This window comes from Galleria mellonella, unplaced genomic scaffold (genome assembly GCF_026898425.1).
Source record: "Galleria mellonella isolate WM207_F2 unplaced genomic scaffold, CSIRO_AGI_GalMel_v1 utg146, whole genome shotgun sequence".
NCBI classification, from domain to species: domain Eukaryota; kingdom Metazoa; phylum Arthropoda; class Insecta; order Lepidoptera; family Pyralidae; genus Galleria; species Galleria mellonella.
This window is the reverse complement of record NW_026441999.1, coordinates 2,742,640-2,759,790: the sequence shown is the minus strand read 5'-3', so window position 1 is coordinate 2,759,790 and position 17,151 is coordinate 2,742,640. Positions and strand designations below refer to the sequence as shown.

The 17,151-nt window shown below is 34.2% G+C and overlaps 1 protein-coding gene across 2 annotated transcripts in view; it reads left to right on the top strand.

The window, feature by feature from the left end:
* The window catches only part of LOC116412753 (B-cell receptor CD22-like), a 517,626-nt gene that overhangs the window by 469,253 nt on the left and 31,222 nt on the right, over positions 1-17,151 (top strand). For both annotated transcript variants that reach the window (XM_052891825.1, XM_052891826.1), the window contains one exon: positions 11,864-12,015. In XM_052891825.1, coding sequence (XP_052747785.1) covers positions 11,864-12,015 — 152 coding nt within the window. The remainder of the gene's footprint in view (positions 1-11,863; positions 12,016-17,151) is intronic.

Here is a 17,151-nt window from a genome sequence, read left to right as displayed (position 1 = left end):
ACTGCTCATGTCTATAGGCGACGGTTACCACTTTCCATCAGGTGGGCCGTTAACTTGTTTGCCATTCTAAGTTGTATAAAAAAAAGTAGCAAAAGAAAACATAACAGACTCAAGTTTCTGCCATTATATTATTAATAAGGAATAGCTACATACATATTATATGATGACTATCATATAACATGAATACAAATAAAATTTAATCATCTTACATTTAGTGAACGTGTCACATAATATGCATAAAAATTTAAAAATAAATTAGTTAAACTCAATAACTTCATTACTGGTGATTCGTACTATTAATATGAAAGTGAGTTTGTTACCTTTTAACACCTTAATGGCTTAAATAAATATAAAAATAATATTTTCAAGTAATCTTAATTATGGGCATTATAAATAGTCCTTTTGTATGAATTTAGCAAGCGGTTAATTCATACAAAAGTTTAAATTGGGATGAAAATGGATATAGGTTACTTTTTATCCTGATCAGTGAATTATGTTCACTCATGGTGTTATGTTCACTCCGGTCATGCAGATGAAGTCGCAGGTAAAAGCTAGTATATATAAATACACAAAACTTCCCTTTTTTAAGTCGGTTAAAAAGTAATCATTCTAATAATACTCGCCCCAAAGTAAACGTGTATATTTTTATATATATTTTATACGTTTTATTTTTCATTTTGTTTTTACGATTATTACATGCCTCTCAATTTGCAAATTTCTCTAAGTACCCGAATATAATGAAAAAGCTCCATCACCCCTCCTTAAATAATAAAGATAATGAATCTCTCATTTAGTAACCATCGCTTTCTCATTGTTTCGTAAACCTATTTTCATTATTGCAATCACATTTACAAGTACCATTCACACTCGTGGTGAGATACGAAATCTGGTACAATTTAAAAGAACATTAGTCTTCATTTACATTAAAATTCCACAATTTTAATGTAAATGAAGACAGTAGATTTGTGTTTATAAGAGTAATTACTTGGCTTAATTATGGCAGTAAAAGATTTGTCAGATGATTAATTTTTTTTCGATATCTTGCTTGGTACTGATATTGTTAGTGTTTCTTTTTTTTATATACAACTTAGAATGGCAAACAAGCGACGGCCCACCTGATGGAAAGTGGTAACCGTCGCCTATAGACATGAGCAGTACTATGGACATAACAGAGTATACTGTTTCGCCCATGATACCCCCATGCGTTGCCATTCCTGAGGACTCAGGTGTTATTCCTCTGTACTCAGTAAATTCACGCCATATCCCACCCTTCAAACCGAAACACAGCCATGCAAACACAACTGCTTCACGGTTGTGTTTGCATGGCTGTGTTTCATTACAAGTTTGTCTTTTCTTATACTGGTTCCTTTTTCTTCCTCTAGTAACCTTTTATTACATCCTAATAACAACCTTTTCGTTACGAAAACACTAAGAGTTTTTGTAGACTGTAATATAAATACAACTAAAATACTACTGTTATTTTAACAATACTTACTAATATTATAAATGTGAAAGTGAGTTTGTTTGTTAACTCTTAACGCTCTAACAGCTCCACTAATCACCATTTATTTTGATATACGTATAGTATTGGGAATGGAGAGTGTTTTTTATCCTAGACACTCATTATATTCTTGATCATGTACGTCTACGTAGCGCTCGCCCATTTATATTCGCTTGTAGCATTCTATGTAAACGGTACTTTAAACACAAAACGTTAACTTTATCAGAAACGTTGAATCCTAACTGGATTCTTATCGACCCTATAAATCTGCACCGGATTGGAACGCTCGCTAGATGCGGAATTGCTTCTTTTTATGTATTACGTAAATTAGGAGGAGTTTAAACATTAAGACCGGAGATTGTTTTAAATTTTTAAACGACTTTTGGCTTGTTTAATCATTAGTAAGTATCCATTAATTAGAATAACCATTCGTTAAACTGAGCTTTAGACCGATCGACTGTTATATTTTTTTTTTATACAACTTAAAATAGCAATCAAGCTGACGGCCCACCTGATGGAAAGTGGTAATCGTCGCCTATAGACATGAGCAGTACCATGGACATAACAGAGTATATTGTTATACTATGTTTTAATCAATTATGAATCAACTTTGACGATTCTTTTTTTTTACCAAAAAGATCTCCCATCTTGATCACAAATAGATTCTGTCATGATTAAATTGATTATTTTTTTTGTAAAATAAAATTGTAAACTGTCTAACTACTTACGAGTAATTTAATAATTCATCATCATCATCTCAGCCATTACATAATGTCCACTGCTGGACATAGGTTTCAAATTCTAAATTCAAAATATTTATTCATTCTACACAGTATTATATGAACAATTTACTTAAGAATTCCCCCATAAACTGTCATAATGTCATTGAGAGTTCTTCAAAAGTTAACCATGAGTGAAGACAATACTATTGTATTAAGATAATACTTTGTACAAAAGTCGATTGCTTGGGTACCTCTGTCCCATTCGTGTTGCAACCGTGAAACAGTTGTGTTTGCATAGCTGTGTTTCGGTTTGAAGGTTGGGATATGGCGTGAATGTACTAGGTACAGAGGAATAATACCTGAGTACTCAGGAATGGCAACGCATGGGGGGTATCATGGGCGAAACAGTGTAACTCTGTTATGTCCATGGTACTGCTCGTGTCTATAGGCGACGGTTACCACTTTCCATCAGGTGGACCGTCAGCTTGTGTGCCATTCTAAGTTGTATAAAAAAAAAGTGTATTATTTGATTCACTTATATAAAACTCTTTGGTGGATGCAAATAAACAGAAATGCAAGTAGGGAGCACAATTTATATTTTACATCGTACTAGTACAAAAGGCGATGTTATCGGATAGCTATTTCTTTGAAACTATTGTTGAATGAAAGAAATAAAGAAAAACAATTGTTATAATAAATACCATCTTACTAATTTAATAAGACTATACCTCAATAAGAGCAAGAGAAGTCGGAGCATTAATTTTTATAAATTCTCCACCTGTGTATCTGTTTGTCAGGGTTATAATTATAGTTTCATAATTATTACACACACACAAACGCACGCACGCACGCACGCACGCACGCATGCATGCACGCACACGCACACGCACACGCACACGCACACGCACACGCACACGCACACGCACACACACACACACACACACGCAGGCTCTCACGCACGCACGCACGCACATACATACACATATATATGTGTGTATGTGTCTGTGTGTATATATAAGTCAGCGATATAGCGAAGCGAGTCAGGTGGCTCAGGACCATTCCTTATGGCAGTCTATGGGGGAGGCCTATGTCCAATAGAGGACAGATAATGACTTAGATGATGATATATGTTTGAAAGGTGCTAATAAAACTCTTTCTTTTGATACCTGAGGGAGACTTTGTACAAAAGTCGATTGCTTGAGTACCTCTGTCGCATACACTCCGTATGTGTTTCTACCATAAAGCGGTTGTTTGCATGGCTGTGTTTCGGTTTGAAGGGTGGGATATGGCGTGAATTTACAGGGTACAGAGGAATAACATACGAGTCCTCAAGAATGGCAACGCATGGGGGGTATCATGTGCGAAACAGTATAACTCTGTTATGTCCATGGTACTACTGCTCATGTCTATAGGCGACGATTACCACTTTCCATCAGACGGGCCTTCAGCTTGTTTGCCATTGTAAGTTGTATAAAAATCGTTAAAAATTTAACTACTGGCTTTATATACTTTGGACTGTAGAGGGCGTCATACTAAATTTAATAAGCTTTTTTTTTTTAATTTTTTACATTTTTCAATATTTTTTCCCGGGGGGAAAGGGATTGTTAGTAATGGGGTCAAATAGCCCTATTACTAGCAATATACCCTGTCAGGTCGACCTCCACGTGATTGACCTTGGAAACCATCGTGACTAATTCTAGTTTAATTCGTCAGGATAGGCTAACTGACCTACTTTCATCTTCATCTGTCATCCCTCACTGGTGCCCCGCCAGTGTATACCAATAGCGCAGACGGGGTTACCATACCATTATCACCCATTAAAAAAATCATTTTTTTCCCTTCTGATCTCATACATTTGTACCAGTCAATTCATAACCGCTTTTTGCTTTAAAATATATACAGTGTCTTTTTAATTTAATTACGCGGTGCCAATTCTATGATGCTTATAAACACTTGAATCAGCATTCAGAATTACCCTTATCAATTATTAAAATCACAGCTCGTTCATAAGCGAAAAATTCACACTTATAGTTAGAAATTCTCACACTTACCGTACACAATACTACAATCTATATTTATATATATATATATTATTATAAAAATAAACTCTAAATCAGAATCGTAGAGAGTCTAGATTTGAACACGCTAGATTTAAAAGCTGCGATCTAAAAGGGGGTTAACAAAAAAAGCCGGTTAATTGTCTTAAGTGATATGAAAAGGGTTAGAAAAAAGGCTTTTGAATTGGTAGGCTGAGTCCTTTGTGGGATCAGTGGGCCAGACAAAGACCCGGCACAATGGGTTATTAACCGGGGGCACAACTTTTTTGTTTTAAAAATGTACCTAGCGTTCAACACAACGTTGATATGTGATATGAAATAAGCCGTTATTAGATTTGTAAGATAACGGTTTCTTTGAAGCGGAGAGTTATCAGAATTGTTTTTTTTTTTCTTTATTTTTTTTTTTATTGTAATAGTCTTTACCTGGTACTTCGTATATAAATATATGTATGTAATATGTATTGTGTTTCTAGCGAAAGCTTAATTTCTTATTGTCGACTAACGCCATCTGTCGTGGAATAGCAAGAATAAATTTTACTATTTAGGAAACAAAAAATAAAATACTCGTTAATAATAAGATATAAAAATGTTTTTCATATATGTATGTATATATTCTGTATTGTCACAGGCGTTTATTTAGTTTAGTACCTAACCAGTGTGTTTGTTTTGCTCTTTTGAAGGCAAAGCAATAAACTAAGTTGTGACCATTTGGTCTTACTGTGGCACTGAGTGGCACACGCATGAAAAATTTTGTTAACTATTTTATGTACTTTCTTTTTGTTTATGTATTGTTTTTTTTTTCTTTTTTTTTAAGTATGTACCAATATCTAAATACCTAGTATTGCACGCGTTCATAGGCTAAACTTACCACCAGGCGGGTCGTATGCATGTTTGCCAACTCAGTGGTAAAAAAAAACTAATGTTATTTGTGTGCTATAAGTTTTTTTTTTTATACAACTTAGAATGGCAAACAAGCTGACGGCCCACCTGATGGAAAGTGGTAACCATCGCCTATAGACATGAGCAGTACCATGGACATAACAGAGTATACTGTTTCGCCAATGATACCCCCCATGCGTTGCCATTCCTGAGGACTCAGGTGTTATTCCTCTGTACCCAGTAAATTCACGCCATATCCCACCCTTCAAACCGAAACACAGCCATGCAAACACAACTGCTTCACGGTTGAAACACGAACAGGACAGAGGTAGCCAAGCAATCGACTTTTGCACAGTCTCCCTCTGGTAAAGTAAGTGATTCAAATAAATTATATATCTATCTACCTATGTAATCTTTGACGCAGAAAAGCCCAATATTTTTATTATAAGAAATTCCCGTCCAGTAATACAATTTGCTAGATAAATACTTGGACGGACGTCAATATACGGTGAAGATCTAAATGAAGCCAGCTAAAGGCTACTCAGACCGTGAAGTTTGTTACGATTTCAGAATAAAGGATAATACAGTTTGAGCGAGTGTTCTTAGGTTGTTGCTTTGATGAGAGGAGCTGGAGGAAGCGATTTTCATTTCTAAATTTTACAATTTTTTTTTTATTTTAGTAACATTAATTATTTATTTATTTATAAAATATACACCAGCAATATGTTCACAATAATTAAACAGACTATGTACAATGTTGTAAGTAACTAAGTAATGAAAAAATGGTTATTCAAAAATGCTTAAATCTAAGTTTACTTGAACAGAAACATTTCTTTCTTTCTTTCTAAGCTTAAGGCTAGTGAACATATCAATTAGAGACGTAATACAACACTTACAGATAAGTGTTAATGTATATTAAAGTAACAATCATACAGTTAGTGAAGATTTAATTAATTAACGTATGTTATCGAAAAATACATAAGTATTTTAATAATATTGTAATGGGTTAAAACGAAATTCTAATGAAGTAACCGTTGCACGTTGTTTTGTGTAAATGAGGTCACGGGTTCTATTCCCAATCGGACAGACTTAAAAAACAAACTTCTCTGAAATGTCTCGAGTGTATTCTGGGTTATGATTTCAGATTATTTATTTTATTTATTTATATGCTTTTGTAAATTCGCTTTTAATATAGATATTTAGGTTGTAACAAAAATGTACACAGGTGTACTTATCCCTTAAAGGGATTTCTTCCAGTCAACCTTAAGGATCCGAAAGGAGATATATATATAATATATATATATACAATAAATTATATTCTTAATAACTATATAGTTAGTAAGGAAGTATAGATAAATAATTTTTTTAAGGCACTTTCTTCCACGCACAACCACTCTTTGGAATCAACTTCCAGCAGCAGTATTTCCGAACCGATACGACATCATAACCTACAAGAAAAGAGTATATTCCTTTTTAAAAGGCCGGCAGCACACCTGCAAATCCGTTGTTGTTGTGGGTGATCATGGGCGACGGTAGTCACTTACCACCAGGTGAGCCGCATGCTCGTTTGCCCCGTCTTAAAAAAAACAATAACATTTTTTTTTGTTGGAGCTTTGAAGACATAAACGATCTGCGGCATTCTAATATCATGTGAGAGAGTCCAAAGCAAAGTACCTAGTACCTAGATAGAGGATGGGCACCAGCATTCCTCTTAAAATATTACCAAAATCTAACTACGGTTGCCAACCCGCTTGCCAAGCATGGTTACTACTGGCAAACTCCTCTTTTAAGGGGGAGGGGGGCTATGTTCAGCAGTGGACAGCTAACGGCTGATAAGATGATGATGATGTATGTGAATCCTAAACGGATTGACGGATTTTTATATACGGAGTGTCGTTCAATCGTCTTACTTGCTTGGAATTACTTTAGGCGACATGAAGACACCATAAAATAAATATGGTGGTCATAAACCGTCAAAAACTAATTTAACAGTAGGATTTTTTTTACGACTTTGTCCGACTACTCGACGTTCCCTATTAACAATATCGGATCTGAAATTCAGCTATATTATGTTTATATGTGACTTTGTTAATAAAAGTGGACTTGTTTCTTGTGAATTTGAAGTATATTTTTTAATAAAAAAATAAATACAATCTCGTTAAAATAACCCATATAAAGACGTAACGAAAATAATTTGTCGGTTATCCATAGATTAAAAAAAAAATTGTATTAAAAAATTAATGAATTTGAATCCACGACCCCGAAGACATATCTTTCCAAATAGTAACATCCTATCCTTATAATAGAAACTTATTATAGATACAAACAATTACAAGAAATAATCACAGTGAGAAAACAATGGGCGACCTTATCGCTTTTAGCGATAAGGTCGCCCATTGTTTAATATATATATATATATATATATATATATATATATATATATATATATATATATATATATATATATATATATATATATATATATATATATATATATATATATATATATATATATTACATGTATATATATAAACATAGACATAAAACACAAAATATTTAGATATCTGAAGATATAAATATGCTAACCAAACAAATATACAACAAAACACATTTAACAAGGATATTAACAAGGATATAGTGTTACAAAAGTTAATGAACATAATAAAAAAAAAAACTTATCGCTTATAACCTTAAATGTAGAACGCCTTTGCCTCTACGTGATGTAACAAAAAAAAAAAGAGCCGACAGTTAACAAGACAAAAGGGACGTCTTCATTATCCACGAAATTTAACAATATTTTATCTGTCTAATGTTATATTGGAGCGTATTTTTCCCGCGCTCGCCTTGCTACGGAACCATGCGTTCAATCTTTATTTATATGGTGAAGCCCATTTATAATAAAGAAACAAACGCTAGAATGTAATATGTATACTAGCGTACCAGCCCGACTTCGCACGGATAGACAGAGTTTTGGAAAATAACATAAGCTAAATGGACGAAAGATTCTGGACTTTTTCACAGCTATATCTTAAGCAATTAATATGGGAAGTTCTTATTTTATTCAAATATTTTGGGATTTAGCAGTTTCTAATATTAATGGCGTAGAAAAGGACACCCCTTCCTTTCTCGTTGGTGTCGTAAAAATCGACTAAGGGAGGGCGAGGGATGAGCAGCAGCGTCCCTTTTAAAACATCTCTAAAGCCTAACTGCGCTTGCCAATCCGCGTACCAAACGTGGCAACTCCTGGGAAAACCTCTCAAGGGGGAGGCTTATGTTCAGCAGTGGACAGTTCACCCAGAAGGGTGCAAAGAATTGCATAATGGTGGAAATTTCCATCATAACATTGAATGCCCAAAAATTATATAAAAGAACAAGTTCACTTTAAGTTGATCGTGTCTGGATACCTTTTTAATGTCCATTGTAGAAAAAAAACATAGCTGTCAAATTTATTTTTTAACCATTTAACCTTTAATTTTAAACATGAATTATATCACCTTGATTTATTTTATTTATTTATCGAAGCATTTGGCGTTCCATTGTTTCTGCCTACCCTAATGGGAGACAGGCGTGACAGATATGTATGTATGTATGTATGTATGATTTATTTCATGAATAAAAAAATCGTATAAAGAAGGGATAAAGGCTCAGATGATGATGATGATGATCCTTACTAATATTATAAATGTGAAAGTATGTTTGTTGGTTTTTAAACTCTTCACGATTTACAGTTGAAAGAATCGTCACTATTCTCATCCGACTTTAAAAAGAAAGTTTTTTTTATACAACTTAGAATGGCAAACAAGCTGACGGCCCACCTGTTGGAAAGTGACCGTCGCCTATAGACATGAGCAGTACCATGGACATAATAGAGTATACTGTTTCGCCCATGATACCCCCCATGCGTTGCCCTTCCTGAGGACTCAGGTGTTATTCCTCTGTACCCTGTAAATTCACGCCATATCCCACCCTTCTAACTGAAGCACAGCCATGCAAACACACCTGCTTCACGGTAGAAACACGAATGGAACAGAGGTACCCAAGCAATCGACTTTTGTACAAAGTCTCCCTCTGGTAAAGTTGTTCTCAATTCGTCATAAACTCATAACTCCATCAGTTAATAGAAAACCTATTTGGAAAATTATTTTTTGTCCGAAAAGGATATACTTACAAACTAGTTTCATAATAATTAAATAAAAAAATTATTAAAGATTCAATAGTTCAGTTTTTAAATTGAAATAAATAGTTTTGCCACATTTAAGTCGGTTGTTTTTTGTGGAACACAATTTAATTTTTGTCATCAGTTACTAACACTATAAGGTACATTACTAATAATATCAGGTCGACCTCCACACGGTCTCTCTGGAAACTATCTAAGTTAATTACTAATACTCAATTAAAAAATTATTAAAACACTACTGTGGAGTATGGGAAAGTTGGGCGTTCGTTCGTTTCCTATAACCATAAGAATAAATAAAGGGATCCGATTTTTAATACGATATAACCCTACCACCCCGGTTTCCCTTTTTTTTTAGTACCCACTAATGAACAAACCCTGTTCGTTGATGGATGAACTTTTGATATGCATATGTAAATTCTTTCAATTAACTTAACAAGAGCTACTGCCCCTTAGGAAATTGTATATTACCTCTTTTTATTCAACAAGCTTATTAATATTCAATTTATTTTAAACGGGACACACGGACATAGAGATCGGTCAACAAAGCACGTGTCAAACACAGTGTGGAACATAACAATATGTTTGATAATTTGGGTGTGAATAAAACAGGTTGTTGAGTTAATTATGGTCATCTAAATTTTAAATTTTTGAAAAAAGCAACAGCTAAGGTTTTAGGCCGTTCTTCTTAACTGAAATTGCATTTAAAATGGGCGGTAGAATCATAAAAAAACTAATTCAAAATTCATAAACGTGACGTGAACTTAAATTCACTTGTATAAAAATATTTTTTTGTTTTAGAAAAGAAATAAAGTTGAAAATCCGACTTCAGTTAAAAGAAGTACATTTTACTCCTCAAAAAAAAAAAGCAAATTTAATCATAACAATTTTAAAACACACCAACAACATTTACAGTTTATTATATAAACGTAAACAGCCTTTATTTTCACGCAGATAAAGCTGCGATATGCAACCAGTTGTTATATTTATTTGTTGCTTTATCTTATTAGTTTTAGAGTCGATATGAGCTCTTTTTTCATGAGAGCAGTACCCGGCTGTCACTGTAAAATATACTGAGTTGAAATATATAAACATACTAGCTTTTGCCCGCGACTTCGTACACATAACCGGGATATTTTCACTGACCAGTACAAAATGTAATTAATGTCCTTCTTCATCCCATATCGTACCCGTATAACAAATTTCATAATGATTTGTTAAGCAATTAATGCACTAACAGGAAAGAAATAAACACCTTTTTACATTTATCTATACTAATATTATAAAGAGAATACATTTGGTTGTTTGTTTGTGATGGATAAACTTAAGTACTCAACGGATTTTAAAAATTCTTTCACCATAGAAAGCTACATAATCAGCGATTAACATATTCTAAATATGAAAGTGAGTATGTTTGTTTATTTATTACCTCTTAGCGCCTTAATCTTAGCGGCTTAACCAATCGCTATGATACTTGGCTGTAGGTATATTATTTTCGAAAGTTATTTTTGGTATTGGCGTGATTGTATGACAGTATTTGTTATATCATTAATGTAATTATTTATGTCGGCTTTACTCACATTTTAAATTCGGAGATGCCTAACTAGTTTCAAACTTAATAGAAGCCCTTATTTATGAACATGTTTTACGACTGTCTCGAACAGCACAGCGCGACCAGCACGCTGTTGCTGATCGCGTACGGTCATTATAATTTACCATGTCGTATTCTATTAGATGCTCTAGGTGGCTCAGGACCGTTCCTTATGGCGGTCTATGGGGAAGATCTATGTACAGCAGTGGACGGATAATGGCTAAAATGACGACGGGGATATAATTCAATTAGAATTTTATTAGGGTACAATGATTGCATGATCTTTGTGGCTGTGTGTCATACTAATGACACGACAAACGCTGCGGTGTCAGGAATTTTTAAATTAACTCCGGCGCAATTATTTATTTTGTTTGCTCTTTATTGTATTAAATTAAATGGTAACTTAGAAAATAGAAAATAGAGTATTTATGCTTTCTGCTCCCAACATGGAATGGGCCACCCCTTCCTTTCCCGTGGGTGTCGTAAGAGGCGACTGAGGGAACTTAGTGGTCGAGGCAGCAGCGTTCCTCTTAAAATATCACCAAAAGCCAAATCGTGGTTGCCAACCCGCCTGCTAAGCGTACCAATAACTATTGACCTTCACACGGTTTCCCCTGGAATTTTTTGAATTTTGAATATTTTGGCCTTTGAATCTGCCACTATGATCTAACTAACTTGCTTTTATCCTCACCTATCATCTTCCACTGATGCCCCGCCAGTTTATACCGATAGCGTATAAATTGCCTGGGTAAAAAAATAACCCTGCCTGGGTTACCGTTCCATTATTATTTACTAAGAATTACTTGTCCCGGTCAATCAGTATATCACGGTCATACGGACGAAGTCACAGGTCAAAGCTAGTAAAACAAGTAGATTTCAAACCGAAAAAAGTCGATTTAAAACATAAAAATAAATAAATGTCTTACATTTTGTTCTCAGTGCATCCGCTTTGGGTGAAACTGCAAGGCGGCAAGCGCCCTCTGGTGGCCGGACAGAGCACCGAACTGATCTGCCAGTCAGTTGGAGCCAGGCCTAAGCCTACGATTTCCTGGTGGAAAGATGGTAGCAGGCTGAAGACTGTTAAAGAATCGGTAAGTACCTACCATTTCATTGATAGTTTATTTATAACTTAGCAAACCTAGTGAATACCTACTTATTGCTGTGTAGTCCCGGCATTGAAGGGGCCACCCCTTCCTTTCCCTTAAGTGTCGTAATAGGCAACTAAGGGAATTTTTATGGTCGAAGGATGGGCAGTAACGCCCCACTTAAAACATCACCAAAGCCTAACTGCGATTGCCATGCCGCGTGCCAAATGTGGCAACTACTGTCGAAACCTCTCCTAAGGCGAGTGGCGGTCCTTCACCATGCGTTTTTCAAGGCACTTTCTTCTACGCACAACCACTCTTTGGAATCAACTTCCGGCAGTAGTATTTCCGAACCGATACGACAACATAACCTTCAAGAAAAGAGCATATTCCTTTTTAAAAGGCTGGCAGCACGCCTGCAATGCCTTTAGTGTTGTGGGTGATCATGGGCGGCGGTAGTTACTTGCCACCAGGTGAGCCGCATGCTCGTTTGCCCCCTGTGTTGTAAAAAAAAAAGGGGAGACCTATGTTCAGCAGTGGACAGACAGCTGACATGATGGTACTTAATGAGTTACTTTCTTTATTGATGAATATAGAAAGGGTAACTTGAATACAATGTACCTACTAGAGTGCCGCGGCATCCTTGCAATCTATTTAAAAATGCAGCTTGCAGAACAAACTTGGGCCGCGAATCACCTATCGTCCGCATAACGCGTCTGTATAACGATATTGTAAAAACCAAGCCTGAACTTGATATTCACAACGATTGTCACTTTGTTCTTTGTTCATGGCTAAATTAAAATGTTGATGTACCTCGCCATTGCATTATATTTATTTATAATTTAAAATAATTTAATTACAATTTTCATTATTTATATTATTATTGTATTATTGTATTTCATTATTGTTATTATTCATATTGTTAATATCTTTACTCATTTATTGACATTTAATAATTTAATTCTATTTTAATGTTTATCAAACACAAGGCATGCTGTGGTTGCCTATAAATGTAAGAACAGTTAGATCTAATCTACCAGTGTATTGTATTGAAATGTTTAGCTGTATCTTATGTTGGTGATCCTATAAATAAATAAATAACTCTAACTGCATTGTGTGACGATATTATGGACTGTATGTTGATATTTTTTTTATACAACTTAGAATGGCAAACAAGCTGACGGCCCACCTGATAAAAAGTGGTAACCGTCGCCTATAGACATGAGCAGTACCATGGACATAACAGAGTATACTGTTTCGCCCATGATACCCCCCATACGTTGCCATTCCTGAGGACTCAAATGTTATTCCTCTGTACCCAGTAAATTTACGCCATATTCCACCCTTAAAACCGAAACACAGCCATGCAAACACAACTGCTTCACGGTTGAAACACGAATGGGACAGAGGTACCCAAGCAATCGACTTTTGTACAAACTCTCCCTCTGGTAAAAGAACTATAAAAGAACTAAGAAGTTTGCAACATGCATTATAATTTTTTAGTAACGCAATACAAGTGAATGACAGTACATTGGGACAAATTCAACAACATTTAATCATGACAGTTTCCAGGGATAGCCACGCGGATGTTGACTTTGTAGGATCTATCAGCAATAGAATCTTTAGACCTCATTACAAATAATATAAGAATAAAATAGAATAGAAACATTTATTGCCAGTAAACTTACAATATAAAGTATAAATAACATATACAAAAAGTGTCCCACACCCGGCAAAAGGAACCGGCTCAGTTGATGCTAGGAGTGTCCCAGCGCAATGTGAACAGCTGCACAGCGCTGGTTTTCAGCCAGTCCCTCTCTTAACAAAACAACCAAAGTGCAGGGTACCACTGTACATTACTTCTTACAAGAATTATTTCTCGATACTAATTAAAAAAATACTAATAAAAAAAGGAAAGAAGTTTTAATTTGTGCCTATATTTAATATATAATATATATAAATAGTAAATATGGCATATAAATAGTAAAACTCACTAAAAAGAATCAGTTGCGATCCAAAATTTTAATAATAATTCTCAATTGTGCGATACTTTTAAACGTACTTGAGCCATAGACGATTTTCATGTGTGTATTTTTGTTTTATACGTCATAATGTTAATATTAAAAAAAAAGTATTCACATGAAAGAAAATATTTATTTTACAACTAGTATTACGGTACTAGTAGTTCTGCCATTACAAATACGGAGAAGTAAAACCTGGGTTTATCTATAAAGCTAGATTTACGACGTCTCCTACGTACAGGTAAAGCACCGCTACTATTACTATCTGCAGTGTGGTTTGTCCACGGACAGCGGTTACAGTCCTATCTTATTTTAACTTAACTGAACACCAGTTAAAATAACCGCTTTACATACATTTTTCGTAACATAATAAAATTTTAACCAAATCTGTACATGGGAGATATTTAAGAAAAATTTGCATGTCTTAATAGAAGCCAAAAGCATTAATATTTTGAATTTTTGTCTATTTGTCTATCAGTGTATCTGTCTGTATGTTTGTTCTGGTATCACGCAAAAATTATTACATCTAATTCGTGTTGTTGTACAAAAATTTGAAAATTTAATCATTTTGTCTTAAAAATTTATAGTGAAAGCAATTTAATTTCCCCATAATATCCATTGATATCCATTAAATCATGTAGTTTTCATTTTATTGTAAAAAAATTTGAAATATTATTTTTTAAAAATATGATAACTCGAAACTTTTCTAAAAAATTTATATTGCCACTTTAAAACTCTTTATTTTTTCCGTCATCGTCATCATCAACATCATTGAATTTTTCATCGTGCCTCCCACCAAATTGTTTATAATTACTCCTCTCCATCCAAAGGTTGCCAGGAAGAGATCGCTTTTAGCTATAAGGTCGTCCGTTGTTTTCGCACTGTGATTATTTCTTGTAATTGTTTGTATCTATAATAAGTTTACTATTGTAATCTTTTGGAGGAAACAATAAAGAGTATCTATCTATCTATCATATCACACGCCAACTGCCCACTGCCCACTGCTGGACACAAGCCTCCGCCTTCTTTCCGCATTTATTCCGTAATATCCATTAACTCATAAATTCAAATTTAAAATCATCTTTATTTGTTTGTTTTGTTTTGTTTTCAAGAGTTCTTTATTTATCATATGTGATTACAAATATATTAAATTCCAGTGTACGTAAGCCTAAAATCTACAATCAGCTATAAATCGTTTGGCCAGTATTATACACTCCTTCAAACATTTAAAATAGAGATACAAGTATCTATAATTCTACACAACATAAAAACTTACAAATACATGATGTAACTTATTAATTATAATCATTAAAATAAACACAAAATGCACATATTTGTAAATTATGCATAATAACGAAAATCATACAATTTTTATTACAAAATACATCTTTATTACAATTATACACAGTCTTGTTTACAATCAATTTTAAATCGTCATCTTTTAACGAATGCAGGGTTCGAAAAGTTGTTATCTGTTGAGAAGAGTCCGCTAGAGACTCAACATTTACTCTTTTAAATCTCTGTTAACATTATGTATATTTATTTAAATGTATAGTCTAAAATTACATGGTCCTTAAAAAGCCTGTGCATAATCGACTAGAATCAATGAACTTAACAATAAACTGGCAAAACTCCTTCTAAGGAGATGGCCTATGTTCTAACGACACTATGAATGGTCTATTCTATGTCAGGACCACTCTGCAAACCCTAATGGATACTTATCTATTACCATAAATACCGACCGACATAAAACTACATTATTGGCCGTAAAAAACCTTAATTATTCACCTTTAAAAAACTATACAAGAATTATCTATGTACTATTTAACCTATAAATCTTACGGCAAAGTAGTTGTATATATATGTTTAATGTTTATATTTATTAATGTTATTTTATTCTATTTTGTTCTTTCTAGTATATGTAATTGGTTTGTATTTATTAGTTGTAATTTTGTTTTAATTATTATCATGAATATTATAAATAGTGCCCTCTCTCTCCCCCCTTTTATATATATATTTTTGGTGCCACTGAAAACCAGCTGTATGTTCACCTAGGACATACATTAAAGCTGAGTGGAGCCATTTCAGTGCATTTTTGGATGTAAAAATGATTATTTTATGTTAATTTTTAATTATGGTAAATTAAGTTTAATTATATGTACATTTTATTTGCTCATTTTTTTCTCGTTTGTTGTTTATATTGTATTTTTTACATTGCACTGAATAAAATATTTTTCTTTCTTTCTTTCTTTCTTAATAATAATCTATTACCCATCGAAAAGCAGGAAACGGAACTAATAATAATGGTATATGAATTAACGTGAAACGGAACGTCATTTGTTACTCATTAACTCTACTTCATTCGGTTTATTAACTACACTACGTTCCGCCTGTGACTTTACTCGTGTTTTATATTATCCAGTCGTGAAGCAAAGCCCCCCCCCCCCCCACAAGGCTGTGAAATTATAGGGTACAGATTCATAACATCTTAGACCACAGGAATAACAACATATGAAGGGTATCATGGGCGACACAGTATACTCTGTTATGTCTATGATAACACGTACATGTCTATAGGCGACAGTTATCACTTTCCATCAGGTGGTCACGAGCCGTCAGCTTGTTTGCCTTTTTAAGTTGCATTTTACGAGTATATTGTCACGAAAGGTAAAGGTGCAAGCAAAAAAAACTACAACAAAATCAGAAGTAACTGGTTCTAACCTTGCAAGCTTTTTATATCCGCCTTTAACTGTCCACTGTAAATATTAATCTCCCCATTGACAGGGTTTGCCGGTAGTTGCCACGCTTGGCAGGCGGATTGGCAACCGCACTTAGGTTTTGGAGATGTTTTTTAACGCTGCTGCCTATCACATGATACAATACTATAATGCTACCCAATAGTACTACTAACCAGTAATGGAGAAAATACTACCCAGGGATAAGGATGGGGTGGCCTATTCTATGCTGGGACCATCCATACGATCTCTGGATATTGTATTACAAATTCTTAAATAATATGAAACAAATTCGCTGTCTACGTGTCTTTCCGCTTACTTCTAAACCACGCATCGAATTTGGTTGCGGGTTTAATTTTTTTTTAATACTACAACCGTAACAAACA